Source organism: Mirounga angustirostris, unplaced genomic scaffold (genome assembly GCF_029215605.1).
Source record: "Mirounga angustirostris isolate CCGP_5_RB_7025 unplaced genomic scaffold, mMirAng1.0.hap1 SCAF_5, whole genome shotgun sequence".
Lineage (NCBI taxonomy): Eukaryota > Metazoa > Chordata > Mammalia > Carnivora > Phocidae > Mirounga > Mirounga angustirostris.
Genome location: NW_026991713.1, coordinates 123397851 through 123412685, shown reverse-complemented (window position 1 = coordinate 123412685; position 14835 = coordinate 123397851). Strand labels below are relative to the sequence as shown.

The following is a 14835-nucleotide window of genomic DNA, read 5'->3' as shown; positions in this document are numbered from 1 at the left end:
TGGTTTCATCCCGTATGAGGGTCAATGCTGAATTCTGTGCTGGGCTAATCTGGGTGATGTTTTATATGCCTTCTAGGTTTAAAATATTATGATTTCACCATCTTCAATTCTAAGTCCCTACACTAACAATAAGAAAACAAAAAACATATTAAGATGTTTACATTCACATTTTTCATACACTTGTCTCTCTCTTTTTTTTAAGGAAAATCCAAATCAGAGTTTTACAAAAGATCATGTTAAGAGGTAATTATTAACCTACCAAAGAATTCATCAAAGGATTCATTAGATGGCAACTTTTCTACATTTTTAAATAGCAAGATATAAAAATCCACGTATTATAACATGGTAACAAATTTTACTGTTGTTCCATAGGTGGCAGTATTGTACCACCTAATATAGTATTAGGCTCTTACTGATTACTAACTTGTTCGGAAATAAAAGAAATTAACACTCTGGGTGGGGTGAGAAAGGACCATGGAGCCATCTATCCTAACTTCTCAACTGTTTTTCAGTCACTGTGGCCAGAAACTTATCTGAACTAATGAGTGCTCACTTTCTAAACCCACCATCACAATGGGATGACAAAGTCTCCCATAGGGGCCCTACATTTAAATTTGCACTTCCTACATTCATCGGTTTAGTAATTGTAATTAAAAAAAAAATGCAAAAGCAAGTAGAGCTTCTGCAACTGTGAATTATTTATTTATTTTTTTAAGATTTTATTTATTTATTTGACAGAGAGAGAAACAGCGAGAGAGGGAATACAAGCAGGGGGAGTGGGAGAGGGAGAAGCAGGCTTCCCGCCGAGCAGGGAGCCCGATGTGGGGCTCGATCCCAGGACTCTGGGATCATGACCTGAGCTGAAGGCAGACCTTAACGACTGAGCCACCCAGGCGCCCCTGGAATTATTTTCTAGAAGGTTCTGTTTTTAAAAAATAGGCCAGAGCGACTGATTACCTAAATTTGAACCCAGATGGATATGCTCAGTCCTTGAGAAAGTACTCTTTTTGGAAAATATATAAACATGTGCTTTCTATGTAAAAGATTGCTTGCTTTTTAGCTTAATTCATTTCTTTATTCATTCATCTTCACGTTCAACATTTATTGCTAAGCCAGGGAGTGTGCTACATGTTGGGAAATAAATAAGACCTAGACCTTGCCTCAAGGAACTATTAAATTAGTTAACTGGAGAAAACAAAATAGTGCTGTAACAGGAGGTATGAATCATAACTCACTAAACACAGGGCCTTCTTGCCATGTCACTACGCTATGATGACCCTGAAAAATCTTATTGAAGGAGTTCTTTCTTTGGTTGTCTCTGGTGCTTCTTTCTTTTCCTCCTGAGGTTTCTTGGAGACAACCTGCTCCATAGGGAACTTGGCTTATCTACACCTGTATCTTCTTTTTTTATTTCAACACTTCTTTTTAGATTTTAATTATGAACAACTTCGCATATACCCAATGATACAGAGAAGGGTATAAGGAACCCCCATGAGCCCACTGCCCAGCTTCAAGCATTATCATCTTATGGACAATCCTGTATCATCCAAACCTCTATTTGCTTCTCTCCTCACCATCCCCTCCCCTCATTACTTTGAAGGAAATCTCATACCTTCTATAGTTTGATTCATAATAAGAGGACTGCTTTTAATAAACATTACCATAATACCACAATCCCATGTAAATAAAATCTTCAGTCACAAAACATAGAGGCAGGATATAAATTTTCTCAATTGTCTCATAATTTTTAAAATTCATGATTGAAATGAAGTTCATATGTTGTAATTAGTTGCTGTGTCTTTCATGACTCTTAATCTATAGGTTTCCCCTCCCTCCCTCTACCCATTCATCTCTCCTTCCCTCTCTTTCTCGTGAAATTCGTCTGTCGAGAACACTGAGTGGTTTGTCTTGCAAGGTTACCCACATGTCATTTATTATGTTCTCTGTCCCCTGTATTTCCTGTGAAGTTGACAGGTCCATGTGCTTGATCAGACAGATTCACATTCGAGGCTAATTCCTAAGTTATGTTGTGTACTTCCCTAAAGAGCACATAATTTCTGGTCGTCCCTTTTGTTTGTGATGTTAGCACTCACTGCTGATCATTGCCCAGAGCCATTATTTCAGCATTACTGAAAAATGATGATATTCTAATGTTATCATTTCTTCTTGACACCTCCGATAAAGTAACCCTGCGGAGGCTTGTCCCAGAGATGGTCTTCGACATTCACACCATCCATACTTTCATATATTGTTCATTGACACCTCTAAACTTCCTTTCCTAGACTAAATTGAAACTTTTATTTAGCAGCCAATATATGTTTCAAGGTACTGCACATAGACACTCAAGCCAATGGAGTTAAGCTGAAAGGTTCATGAAAGAAAAAAAACAGATAAACTGGATTTCATTAAGAGTAAGACCTTCTGCTCTTTGAGAGACACTGTGAAGAAAATAAAAAAACCAAGCCACAACTAGGAGAAAATATTTACAAATCACATATCTGATAAAGACCTATATCCATACTATATAAAAAACTCTCAGAACTCAGTAATAGAAAAATCAAACAACCTCATTTAAAAAAGGGGGGGCAAAATGGGGCACCTGGGTTGCTCAGTTGTTAAGCATCTGCCTTTGGCTCAGGTCATGATCCCAGGGTCCTGGGATAGAGTCCCACATCTGGCTCTTTGCTCAGTGCGGAGCCTGTTTCTTCCTCTCCCATTCTCCCTGCTTGTGTTCCCTCTCTCTCTGTGTCTCTCTCTGTCAAATAATAAAATCTTTTAAAAAATTATAAAAAATAAAAATTAAAAAGGGCAAAAGTTTTGAACAGACACTGTACCAAAAAAGATACACAAATGGTAAGTAAATGCATGGAAAGATGTTCAGTGTCATTAGTCACTAGGGAAATGCAAAATAAAATCACAATGAGATAACACCACACACCTATTAGAATGTCTACAATTACAGTGACTGACCATACCAAGTTTTGGTGAGGATATACAGCAGCTCTCATTCATTGCCCATGGGGATGTAAAATGGTACAATCACTCTGGAAAAGTTTGGGCAGTTTCTTAAGAAATCAAGAATGCGACCACCATATGACCCAGCCATTCCACTCAAAGATATTCATCCAAGAAAAATGAAAGCATATGTCCAAAGACTTGTACCTGAATATTCATAGCTTTGTCATGCCAAAAACTGGGAAGAACCAAAATGTCCATCAACAGATAAATGGATAAACAAGCTGGATAAACAAGATCCATACAATGGATCTACCCTCCTCAGGGATAAAATATATGTCTGTTACTTAACATTTTGGGAAATGTATATGCCTGAACCTTGGGTTTGGTGCTCTAATAACTCACACTATGTATACTCTGAAATTATCTTAAGTAGTTTCTCTCTCGGTATCATTCACCTTGCTGATCACTTCATATCCATGATCTTTTTATTCTTTGTAATAATCTAGTAAAGGAGCTGTATTGTTTCAATTTACAGATAAGAAAACTCAGGGTCAGAGAGTTTAAGTAACTTATCTGAGGCTACCCAGCAAAACAGGAGTGAAGCATAGCCTCTAACCAACACCTTATTGTACTATTTGCAGATTAAAATCCAAACATGTTAGCAAGGCATTTAAGGCCCTGTGCAGTGGTCCATGCTCCCCATCGAGCTTCATCTTCCCCCTACCCTTCAGGCCCACTTGCTATTGCCTGAACAACATGTCTAGGAATGTCACATCTCTGTACCCTAACTCATGCTGTTTCCTCATCCATGCCTATCAAATCCTACTCATCCTTCAGAGCTCAGTTGAAATGCTATGATCTCTACCACAAAGCTTTTTCTGATTCCCCCTACCTGTCTGACCTGTCACCTCTGTCAAGCACTTAACTCATTCTGTCTTTTATTGCAATATATAAATGCCCCCAGGTTATACTTCTTCAAGGACAGAGCCTAAAATATTTATCTTATGTCTCTCATTTGACCAAGGACAATGCACTTGACACATATGGGCTCAAAAGTCCTGAAAAGAAAAAGTAAAAAAAAAAAAAAAAAAAAACCACCAGAGAGAGAGAGAGGGAGAAATACTTCTCTGGTCAAATACCTATTATGAACAAGTACCATAAAAATCCTCACATCCTTTAAAGGTGTAATTCTACTCTGGGGAATTCATCCTAAGTAACTAATTTAACAGATACAAATAAAAGCAAAATGTCATTAGAGGAATGAGCTAATCCGTTATTGTACATTAAATCTATACACTCTTATGTAGCCATGAAAGAATATTTTTATGAAAACTATACAGAAATATTTGGTAGGATATTAGGTGAAAATAGAATATATAAAGAGCAGATACCCTAACTGCAATGCTTATAAGATGAGTTTAGCAGCTTACACTCTAATGGGGGCATGACAGACAATAAGCAACAATACGAAGTAGTAAAATACGTTGTACAGTTATACGGCAATAAGTGCAATGAGAAAAATAAAGCAGGCAAGAGGAATAATAGCATAATGGGGATATATGCTATCTGAATGAAGATATTCACATAAAAGATAAGAAAAAAGGTCATGCTAAGCTTATAAAATTAGGCAAGTTCTTTTTTTATATTTATGTAAATACTTATCTATTATTTTATTGTTTTCAAAACTATTACAAAAATTTAATATACTTCAAAGTTCTGCTAAAAGAGAAAAACAAATTAAGTGAACAAAAAGAACCTCAGCTAACCCTGTGCTATCTGTACTTTTCAATGTATACCTTGGTGTCCCACTTTCCATACTACAACTTTATTTACCTCTGTTCTCCAACACCACCCTCCAATTAGATCAAGAAAATATACCAGGCTTTCTTGCATCTCATGCCTATTTCTAGAATTTATCTCACTCGAAATATCTACTCTCCACATATGCCAATTCTATTCCTTCTTCAAATCTCAGTGCCTCTAAAAGCCTCCCAAGGGTTACATGGATTATTCCATTTTGGTTACCTTTGCTTTTAAACAGAGGGGAAAATGACAAGGGACCTTCCCAATATAGGCAGGGAGACAGATAAGTTTCAGATACGGGGTAATTTGCTGGGCAGGTAGGAAAGATAGGAATGAAGTGTGAGAACACAAAGGAGGGAGCATTTAATTCTGCTCCAGATGGGGCAGAAGACCTGGAAACCTTCAAAGAGGATCGCTTGATTTAGAAATCATATGAGGAACAAGGAGGATATTATACAAAGAGTGAATGGCCTGAGCAAAAATGGAGGGAGCTGTGAAAATAAAAATGCATGGTGCTTTGCCGGCATTATGGGTTACGGTTGATTTCAAATACAATAAAACTGGAAAGGGGAATCAGGGAGCATATTGCAAAGGCCCTTGAATGACCAACAGCCTAAATCCCTTAGATTACAGTGGAGGTAATAGGGAGTCATTGAAGGCTTTAAACTAGACTTATGCACTGATTTTCACTTTTAAAAGGTTAACCTGGTTTTCAAAAGGGAGAGTGGACTGAAAAGGAAAGGGAGAGCATACCAGTTAACAAACGGCAGGTATTCCAAAAATGTTCCAAAAACTGGGTAAGACTATCACAGGGGAGAGAATTCTCTCAGCTCCCACTGTAGCTAATGATAGCAGCCCATGGTAGGTACTCAATTGTTCTCTAGTTGTTCTGAATATATTATTTTTCTCCTACGAGATTATAAAATTCAGTAAAGCGTAAAGGCAAAGAAGTAGCATGTCTCTGGAGTCAGACTGGCTAGGCTGAAATCCGAGTCTTGACACCTGCTGGTTGTATGATCTCGAGCAAATTACTTAACCTCTTTGTGCCTCAGTTTCCTAATCTGTCAAATGTAATATCATGTATCCCTCACAGGATGGTAGAGAACTAAAAATGAGATTGTACATCTAAAGTAATCAACACAGTACCTGCCACATAGCAAATCCTCAATAAATGTATTCTTTGCGAACTGTATTTGGTATTTAGGGTTACACTAAACACGTAATAGGTACTCAGTACTGGGTCAAACCATTTATTCTTTTCTATAAGCCCCAGAGAAAGTTTAAGATAGTAAACGTTCCGCCACATTTATATAGATTAATAATACTTCATGTGATAATAACAAAATAGCTTTTTTAAAAAGGCAGTGCAATTTAGAAACAGAAGAGCATTTTCCCAACAGGTCTTGACAAGCAGTCGACACACAAGTCACTTGGACAGCTCTTTGAAGAGCGATAGTCATTGTGTAACCTTAACTTGTAAGTCACACTCAAAGTCAGAAATAAAAGTACAGGGTATCAGGGGCGCCTGGGTGGCTCAGTCGGTTAAGCGACTGCCTTCGGCTCAGGTCATGATCCTGGAGTCCCGGGATCGAGTCCCGTATCGGGCTCCCTGCTCGGCAGGGAGTCTGCTTCTCCCTCTGACCCTCCTCCCTCTCATGCTCTCTTTCTATCATTCTCTCTCTCAATAAATAAATAAAAATCTTAAAAAAAAAAAAAAAAGAAATTGCCCAAACATGTGCAAGTTATACAAGGTGGCTCTTTCTTTGCTACATCATATAGCATAATCAACACAGTACCTGCCACATAGCTTCTCCCTCTGACCCTCCTCCCTCTCGTGCTCTCTGTCTCTCATTCTCTCTCGCAAATAAATAAATAAAATCTTTAAAAAAAGTACAGGGTATCAGTCACGAAGCATGGGGCCATAAAGATGCTGGACACGACGGCCAGGCTCTGATACGGCAGCGTTTTTTAAATATCGTCCCAAGCTCTGGGGCTCAGGGGGGAAAAAAAATCAAAAATCAAAACTCGTGCTGACATTAACAGTTCCGAAAACTCTGCCCAGAGGTCTGCAGCGCGAGGAAATGCACCGTGGGGGCCGCCGGCCGGACAGCTCCGGGGCCGCGGGACCCAGGCGTTTCTTGAGCAGCAGCAACAGGCAGCGGCGCCCGGGGCGGCCCGGCCGAAGCCACCTCCCCCGCGGGTCGGCCCCGCATTCCTGCCCGGGTCTATACTTAACCTCCGGCCCGCGCCCCGAGCCGCCGCGCCACGCCGTGCACCGTATTAGGCAATGCCCGGCTAGCAGGGCCCCGGCCACCCCCCTCCCCCCCGCCTTCCGCCCGCCTGCCCCGCTCCACTCCGCTGCATCCAGCGCCCGCGGCCGCGCCCCTCCCCCACGGCCGCCGCCCGCGCCCCTCCCCGCGCCGCGCCCAGCCCGCCGCCCCGCGCTGCTGTCCCCCGCAGCCGCGAGCACCCGCAGCCCAGCCGGCGCCGCGAGCGCTGACTGTCGGGGTGGGCGGAAGGAGGAGAGGGCCCTTCTCGGCGCACGTACCCCGCGGTCATGGCGATGTTGTAGGAGGTGAGCCAGACAGTGGCCAACAAGCCGAGGCGCCTCCTCTTGCCGGTGGCCGCCTTCTCCTCGCCCGCTTCCGAGGCGCCGCCGTTGGTGCCGTCCTCCTCGCTGGACGCCATGGTAGCCGTGCACCCGAGGGAGGTGGAAGACAGGGGAAGGGGAGTGGGAGGGGGCCCCGCCGAGCGCGCCGCTGAAGCGCCGCCGTCCGCGGCCACCGCCTCCGTCAGGCTCCCCATGTGCCGCGCGCAGGGGGCTCGGCCCCGCCAGCCCGGCCGCCCGCAGGGGGAGGAGCGGGCGCCCCCGGCCGCCGCCCCGGCCGCCCCGCCCCCGGCCCTCGGGAGCGCGCGCGTCGCGGGGACCTGCCCGCCGGACCTGGGCGTCGGGGCTCGGGATCCCGCGAGCCCCCGGGCACGGTTTCGAGGCGGCTGAGGGGTTTCCGCTCGCACAGAAAGCTATCCGCGTCTCTAGCTGGGGGAACCTCGTCTTAGTGAGACGCCCCAGGCGTCTTGGGCGCTGGTGACTTGACCCCTCGCTAGTGCATTTGATCGGGGCGGACGGAACACACCTGGACTTGGCATGACCCTGCCCCACCCAGCCTTTGGGAAGGTAGTTTCTGGAAGTGAGGACAGGTAGTAGGATCTTCCCGCTAAGTTCGCATTAAGACCTTCTGGGGAAGGAAGAATCGCCCACTTCAGTCTGTTTCACTTTTGCGGGCCAGTGGGGCGTGTACAGGGGAATACAGTAGAATTGCCTCACTTGTGTGGATTCCCCTGGAGCCAGTGTTCTAAAGGCATTGACTTCAATGCAGCGTAGTGTTGGATGTTAGAGAGAAGCTGGAGGGAAGAGGACATGACAGGATACCAAAGGAGAAAAGTGTGAGCAGATGTAGGCAAGCTACAAATATTGGGCTGACAAGAACCCTTTCCCGCAGGCAAGTACCCCACTGTTCTCTACTTTATCCCTTTCCTTTTGTATCTTCCTTCAAATACCCGTGCTTTCTCCCATTAGCTCTCTGCTCTTTCCCCTTAAAGCACACAGTTGGGAAGCCAGGCTCCGGAGTCAGATTACTGAAATTCAAACCCCAAATTCCTGGCTCCATCAATCTTACTAGCTTGTGAACTTGGCCATCTAAACTTTTCTATGCCTCAGTTTCCTCAGTGGGAACAATTTATAAACCTGTGTCATGGGTTGTTGTGAGATGCAGGTCTCACACTTATAAAGCACCCATATAAATAACCCACACTTAAATCACCCACATAAATCCCTTAAAGGTCTGAAGCAGTTTGAGTCCCCCCCCCCCAAATTAGCGTATTAGCACCATTCTGGTGACTCAGATCTCCGTTGATCCAGCGAAAGAAATTCTGCTCAGGCCTGTGGAAGCTATCTGCTTGTGCTGCTGGAAACTAGCACAAGGCCCTGGGCAGGTGACGACCACCAAAAGACCACATAGCTACAAGTCCAGTAGCTCCTCAGGGTATGGAGTCACTTGGGAGAGGTCACCAAGCGAGAGAAAGGAGGACTTATCCCTTTATTGTGATCTGGGCTCTGGGCTCCTGATCCAGGGGCCACTATCAACCTACCTGGGAAACTTAGATAATTTTGAGGAAGACATTCCAGTGGGGTGTGGTGGGGGGGGAGGCTGAGATGTGCCTGGAAAGAAATAATGGCTGAAAATGTTTAAATTTGATGAAAACTATGAACGACAATTTTTTAAGACGTTTAATTGGAATGGAAGAAATAAAACTATTTGCAAATGACAACATTATATAATTAGAAAAGCCTAAGGAATCCATTAAAAAGCTACTGGAACTAGTTGCAGGCTACAAAGTCAGCGTAACAAAAATTGTTTTCTACAGAAAAGAAAACTGGAAATTGAAATTTAAAATAAAACCATATAATGCTCATCAGCATCCAAAACCGTGAAATATATAAGGATAAATTTGTGAAGTGTAAGACCTGTACACTGAAAGCTATAAATCACTGCCAAGAGAAATTAAGGACTTAAATAAATGGCTATCCATTGGAAGCCATTGGAATTGGAAGATGAATTAGATGATATGGTTAAAATGTCAGTTCTCCCCAAATGCCAGCAGAATATATATTGTTTTAATTTGACATGGTAGCTCTAAAATTTATACAGAAATGCTTAAGAACAAAGTTGAGGCACATACATACTTGTTTTCAAGACAGTATAAAACTACAGTTTACAAGACAGTGTGGTAAGCATAAGGATAGACAAATCAATGACACAGAATAGAGTCCAGGCCCATATATATGGTCAGCTGATTTTCAACAAAGATGCCTAGGTATGTCTTTTCAACAAATAGTGCTGAAATAACTGGATATCCACATGAAAAAATAAACCTTGACCCTTACCTCACACCATACACCATAGACCTAAACATAAAAGCTAAAACTATAAAACTTACAGAAGAAAACAGAATCATTGTGACCTTGGGGAAGGCAAAGATTTATTAGATCCAATAACAAAAAAGCATTAGTCATAAAGGAAAAGACAGAACTTCATTGAAACATAAAACTTCTGTAGTTCCAAAGACAACATTTAAAAGGTGATTTTCTCTATACATGTATCTGGCAAGGAACATGTATCCAGAATATATAAAGAATCTTTACAACTCAATGATACAACAACCTGATTTTTTTTTTAAATGAGCAAAAGATTTGAATAGACTCATTGCAAAGAAGATATATAAATAACAATGGCACATGCAAAGACACCCAATCTTATTAGTCTTTAGGGAAATGCAAATCAAACCCACTGAGATATCACTACATCTAATACTTTAAATGTTGGCAAGGATGTGGGGCAATTGGCATTCTCATATATGGCTAAAGAGAATAACACTTTGGAAAACAGTTTGGCAATTTCTTTAAAAGATCAACATTCGCTTGCTTACCATATGACCCAACAATTTCATTGCTAGTTATTTAACCAAGAGAACAAAAAACAGGTCCACACAGATTTGGACACAAACGTTCATGGCAGCTTTATTCATAGTAACTTCTGACTGAAAATAATCCATGTGTCCATCAACATGCGGAGTAAAATAAATTTGAAAAGTGGATCACAAAGTGCTATGGGAGTTAAAGAGCTGTCAAAAATGTAACTTGTTTGGGAGATCAGAAAAGGCTTTGTGCAAGAAATCACCATTGAATACTTGATTCGAACAGACAGATTGCAAGAGGCAGGCTGAGGGCTCACCATGAACATGGAGGCAGGACAAACCAACAAGCTTGAGGAAAAGTGAATTGTGCAGTTTGACTAAATCTTAAAATGATCAGGAGAAGGATAGAATAGAAACGTCGAGAACCACTCTATTTTAAAAGGCAGCAGTGAACTTCTGAAGACTTGGTGGAGGAAAGTCAGGTTAAAGAAACCTCTTTTCAGAGATGAATTAGGCAGCCGAAAACAACATCAATTGTCTTCTAGGAGAGAAGTAAGAAAGGCCAGAATTAGGTTGATGGTCAGCATGAACAAGGGAATGAATGATATCTCTCAAGACACAACAGAATCAAAGAAAGTGTTCTGTTTATTTGCTGAAGTGCAGGTGCCATAAAATAGGGAGAGATTGATTGTCCATATGAAATAGGTTATTTACGAAGCAAAATCCCTCTGACTGTGGGAAGGTAAGAGATTAAGAAGACAGATGGAGGAATTAGTTTTCAACAAGAGAAAAGACACTTCTTTCTCAGATAAGGATGAAGGAAATGGAGGTAGAGATATTTTGAGATAGGGAACTTAATTCAAAGTGAGGTGTCCTGACAGCAAAGGAAGTTTGGAATAGCATTTTACATATAACCTTGTTTGATTTCTTGAAACATCTTTTATTTTATCAGTCCATGGAGAGTAGTCCTTGCATTTAGGATAAAAACTGATTACTTAGCCTGCATTCAGAATTTTCTACTATAACTTGAGCCCAAGGGAGCTGATCAAACATCATCTCTTAGCGGTATCTGTCACCAAAATACTGTGATCCAACCAGGCAGGTCTATTCATTGTCCATAAACTGATCTGGATAACCTTTAATCCAAATCCAGCATTCTTTTCATCCTACCAAACTGCTATTTTCCCTTCTTTCTTGTTTGTATAAATCTCATTCACTCTCCAAGGTTGCATTTAATACCAGCTCTTTCAAGTGGCTTTCCCTGCCACTTCAACTTATAGTGGACCCTTATTGTTCCCCAGATAAAATAGTTTGTACTAATAATGTGTCATTCATTTTAGTGGTTAATTATACATTGTCTTTTTTTTTTTAAAGATTTTATTTATTTGACAGAGAAAGACACAGCGAGGGAGGGAACACAAGCAGGGGGAGTGGGAGAGGGAGAAGCAGGCTTCCCCCCGTGCAGCAGGGAGTCCGATGCAGGGCTCAATCTCAGGACCATGGGATCATGACCTGAGCCAAAGGCAGACACCCAACGACTGAGCCACCCAGGTGCCCCTATACATTGTCTTCTTTTTTCACTTATGCTTGTATATGTTTTGTCTTGGGGAAGAACTACATATCAAAGATCATTAACTATATTTTATTTTAATTATTTTTTTAAGATTTTATGTATTAAAATATTTGACAGAGAGATTGCGAGAGCAGGAACACAAGCAGGGGGAGTGGGAGAGGAAGAAGCAGACTCCCCGCTGAGCAGGGAGCCCGATGTGGGACTCAATCCCAGGACCCCCGGATCATGACTTGAGCCGAAGGCAGATGCTTAACGACTGAGCCACCCAGGCACCCCTCATTAACTATATTTTAAAAAATCCTTCTCAAAGGCCAATTAATGTTTTGCAATTTTTAGTAGCTTTATTGAGGTATAACTGACATACAATATAGTGCATGTATTTAAAGTGTACAACTTAATAGGCTTTGACATATGTATCATCTGTGAAACCATCACAATCAAGACAGTGAACATATCCATCATCTCAAAGAGTTTCCCTGTGCTCCTTTTTCAATGCCCTCCTTCTCCACCTCACATTGTTACCAGGTAACCATTGAGCAGCTTTCCTTCACTACAGATTACTTTGCAATTTCACTGATTTTCTGTAAATGAAATCATACATTATATGCTCTTTTCTGTCTGGCTTATTTCACTCAGGATAATTATTTTGAGCAGGTCCAGCTTCATGTCTATGTAGCTTCTAGGGTCCCACAGGATCCTGGGCTCAAAAGGGCCTGCCACTTGATTTAATGCTCTGTTTTAATTTGATGCTCTTCTTTATGTTTTGAAATTTTTAATCATTTATGAATAAGGGGGTCTATATTTCCCTTTGCACTGTGTCCCACAAATTATGTAGCTGGGCCCGGATTTGAGATTCAGGTGGTAGGTATCAGTAATTCATGCTCTTTTATGTCTGGGCAGTATTCCGTATGGATATATCACAATTTGTTTATCCATTTACCATGTAATTTGTCTATCCATTCCTGTTTAGACATTTGGGTTTTTTCCCAGTTACAAATAAAGATTTATGAACATTTGTTGACAAGACTTTTATGGAGATATGCTTTCATCTTTCTTATGTAAATACTTAGTAGTGGAGTGACTAGGTCATACATAGTTCTAACTTTTTAAGAAACTGCTAAATGTTTTCAAAAAGTGGTTGTACCATTTTACATTCCTAACAGCTATATATGAGAGTTTCAGTTGCTCCATATCCTGGCCAATATTTGGTATGGTCCATCTTAGATTTTACATATATTAATAGATGCATTGTGCTATCTTATTATGGTTTTAATTTTTCATTTCCTTAATGACTAATGATGCTAAGCTGCTTTTCATGTGCTTTTTTGTCAATTGTATATTTTCTTTGCATTAGCGACTTTTCAGATCTATTCCTCATTTTCTTCGTGGTGCAACTGTGTTTTCAGTTAAGTTTTGAGAGTACTTTATGGATTCTGGATCTAAGTCTTTTATCAAATATGTGATTGTCAAATATTTCTTCCCAGTTTGTGGGTTGCTTTTCATTCTCTTAACAGTGTCAAACAGCAGGTCTTAATTTTGATAAAGTTCTATTTATCAATTTTGTCTTTGATAGACTGTGTTTTTGGTGTCACATCTAAGAATCTTTGCCTAAGCCAAGCTCACAAAAGATTCTGTGCAGTTTTCTTGTGGAAGATGAGTAGTTTGAAGTTCTACAGTCAAGCTTATAATCCACTTTGAGTTAATTTTTTTATATAGTGTGAGATATAGATTGAAGTTCATATTTTTGCTTATAAGTATCCAAGTGTTCAGCACCATTTGTTGAGAACCTATCCTTTCTCTGTTGAGTTGCCTTTGTACCTTTGTCAAAAATCAGTTATCTGGGGGCGCCTGTGTGGCTGAGTCGGTTAAGCGCCTGCCTTCAGCTCCGGCCATGATCCATGACCCTGGGATGGAGCCCCATGTCAGGCTTCCTGCTCTACAGGGAGTTTGCTTCTCCCTCTCCCTCCCCTGGTTCGTGTTCTCGCTCTCACTCACTCTCTCTTTCAAATAAATAAATAAGATCTTTTTAAAAAATCAGTTATCTATGTATGTATAGGTGTATTTCTGAAATGTCTATTCTGTTCCATTGATCTTTCTATCTTTACACAAGTACCATACTATCTTGATTATTATAGCTTTAATAACAAATCTTGAAAGCAGGGTTAATGAGAGTGTTAGTGATCTGTCATGCATGTTTTTAGCATATTGTGATAAAATTTGACTGGGCTTGGTGTGGTTATTTCAACAGGATAAGAGCAATGATATCATTAATGGGATGAATGGGAATTTTAACAATTTATTTATAAGTATCACAGTAGGAATGACTATGAGAGGAAAGAAAGTGGGTAGACTCAGGAGGAGAGTATTTGTGAAGTGCAACACAAGTGAGTAATGGAAGTACAGTTAAAAGCAAATACAAAGAAAAAGAATGAGAACTGAAATGTGAAGAATGAGAAACCTCTTAAATACAGAGGTATTAATGTAGAAAATGATAAATTGACACTGTAGTTTGGAAGGACTATTGGAGTTAACTTGGTTTTTTATTGATGTGAAAACTGAGGCACAGTGATGTCTTTATCTAGAGCTTATCTGGAATCTCCTCTAAAACAGAACCAATCATACAAATTTGGTTCTAGGCCATCAGCTGAAAGTCAAATCTTAAAATCCTTTAGTTCTATAGGTGTATTATTATAAATGAGAACTTCATTCCTGAAGAACTAGTTCATACCTTACAAAAGTGATCATGAAAATGAAACTAAATACATATGCTATCATAAACATTAATTATGTTAGATTAAACATAATATAAAAAATAGTATTTTAATTGCTCCTTTTGGGAACATTTTCTATATGGACACAGATATAGTACAGGGAACTTAGAATGAAGATGCCTTTTTTTCTTCCTATCAATGTCTCTACAACAAGCATATACAGTTTTCATTTTTCCAAGAAATGAACTGCTTTCAAAACTGGAGTCACCTGTTTTAAAAATCTGTGGCTTATTTTAATACGCATGAAAGCCTCTG

The 14835-nt window shown here is 40.7% G+C and overlaps 1 protein-coding gene across 9 annotated transcripts in view; it reads right to left on the bottom strand.

The window, feature by feature from the left end:
• HACD1 (3-hydroxyacyl-CoA dehydratase 1) overlaps nt 1-7664 on the bottom strand; it is a 62244-nt gene extending 54580 nt beyond the window's left edge. For 4 of the 9 annotated variants that reach the window (XR_010411695.1, XM_064592001.1, XM_064592002.1 and 1 more), the window contains exon 1: nt 7310-7661. Coding sequence is in view for 6 of the 9 variants with exons in the window: in XM_064592001.1 (XP_064448071.1) it covers nt 7310-7566 (257 nt within the window). In the remaining 3 variants the exon portion in view is untranslated. Of the gene's footprint in view, nt 1-7309 lie in introns of all 9 variants that reach the window. The other 5 variants (XR_010411696.1, XM_064592004.1, XM_064592003.1 and 2 more) reach the window with 4 other exon arrangements.
• Nucleotides 7665-14835: the final 7171 nt, after the last annotated feature.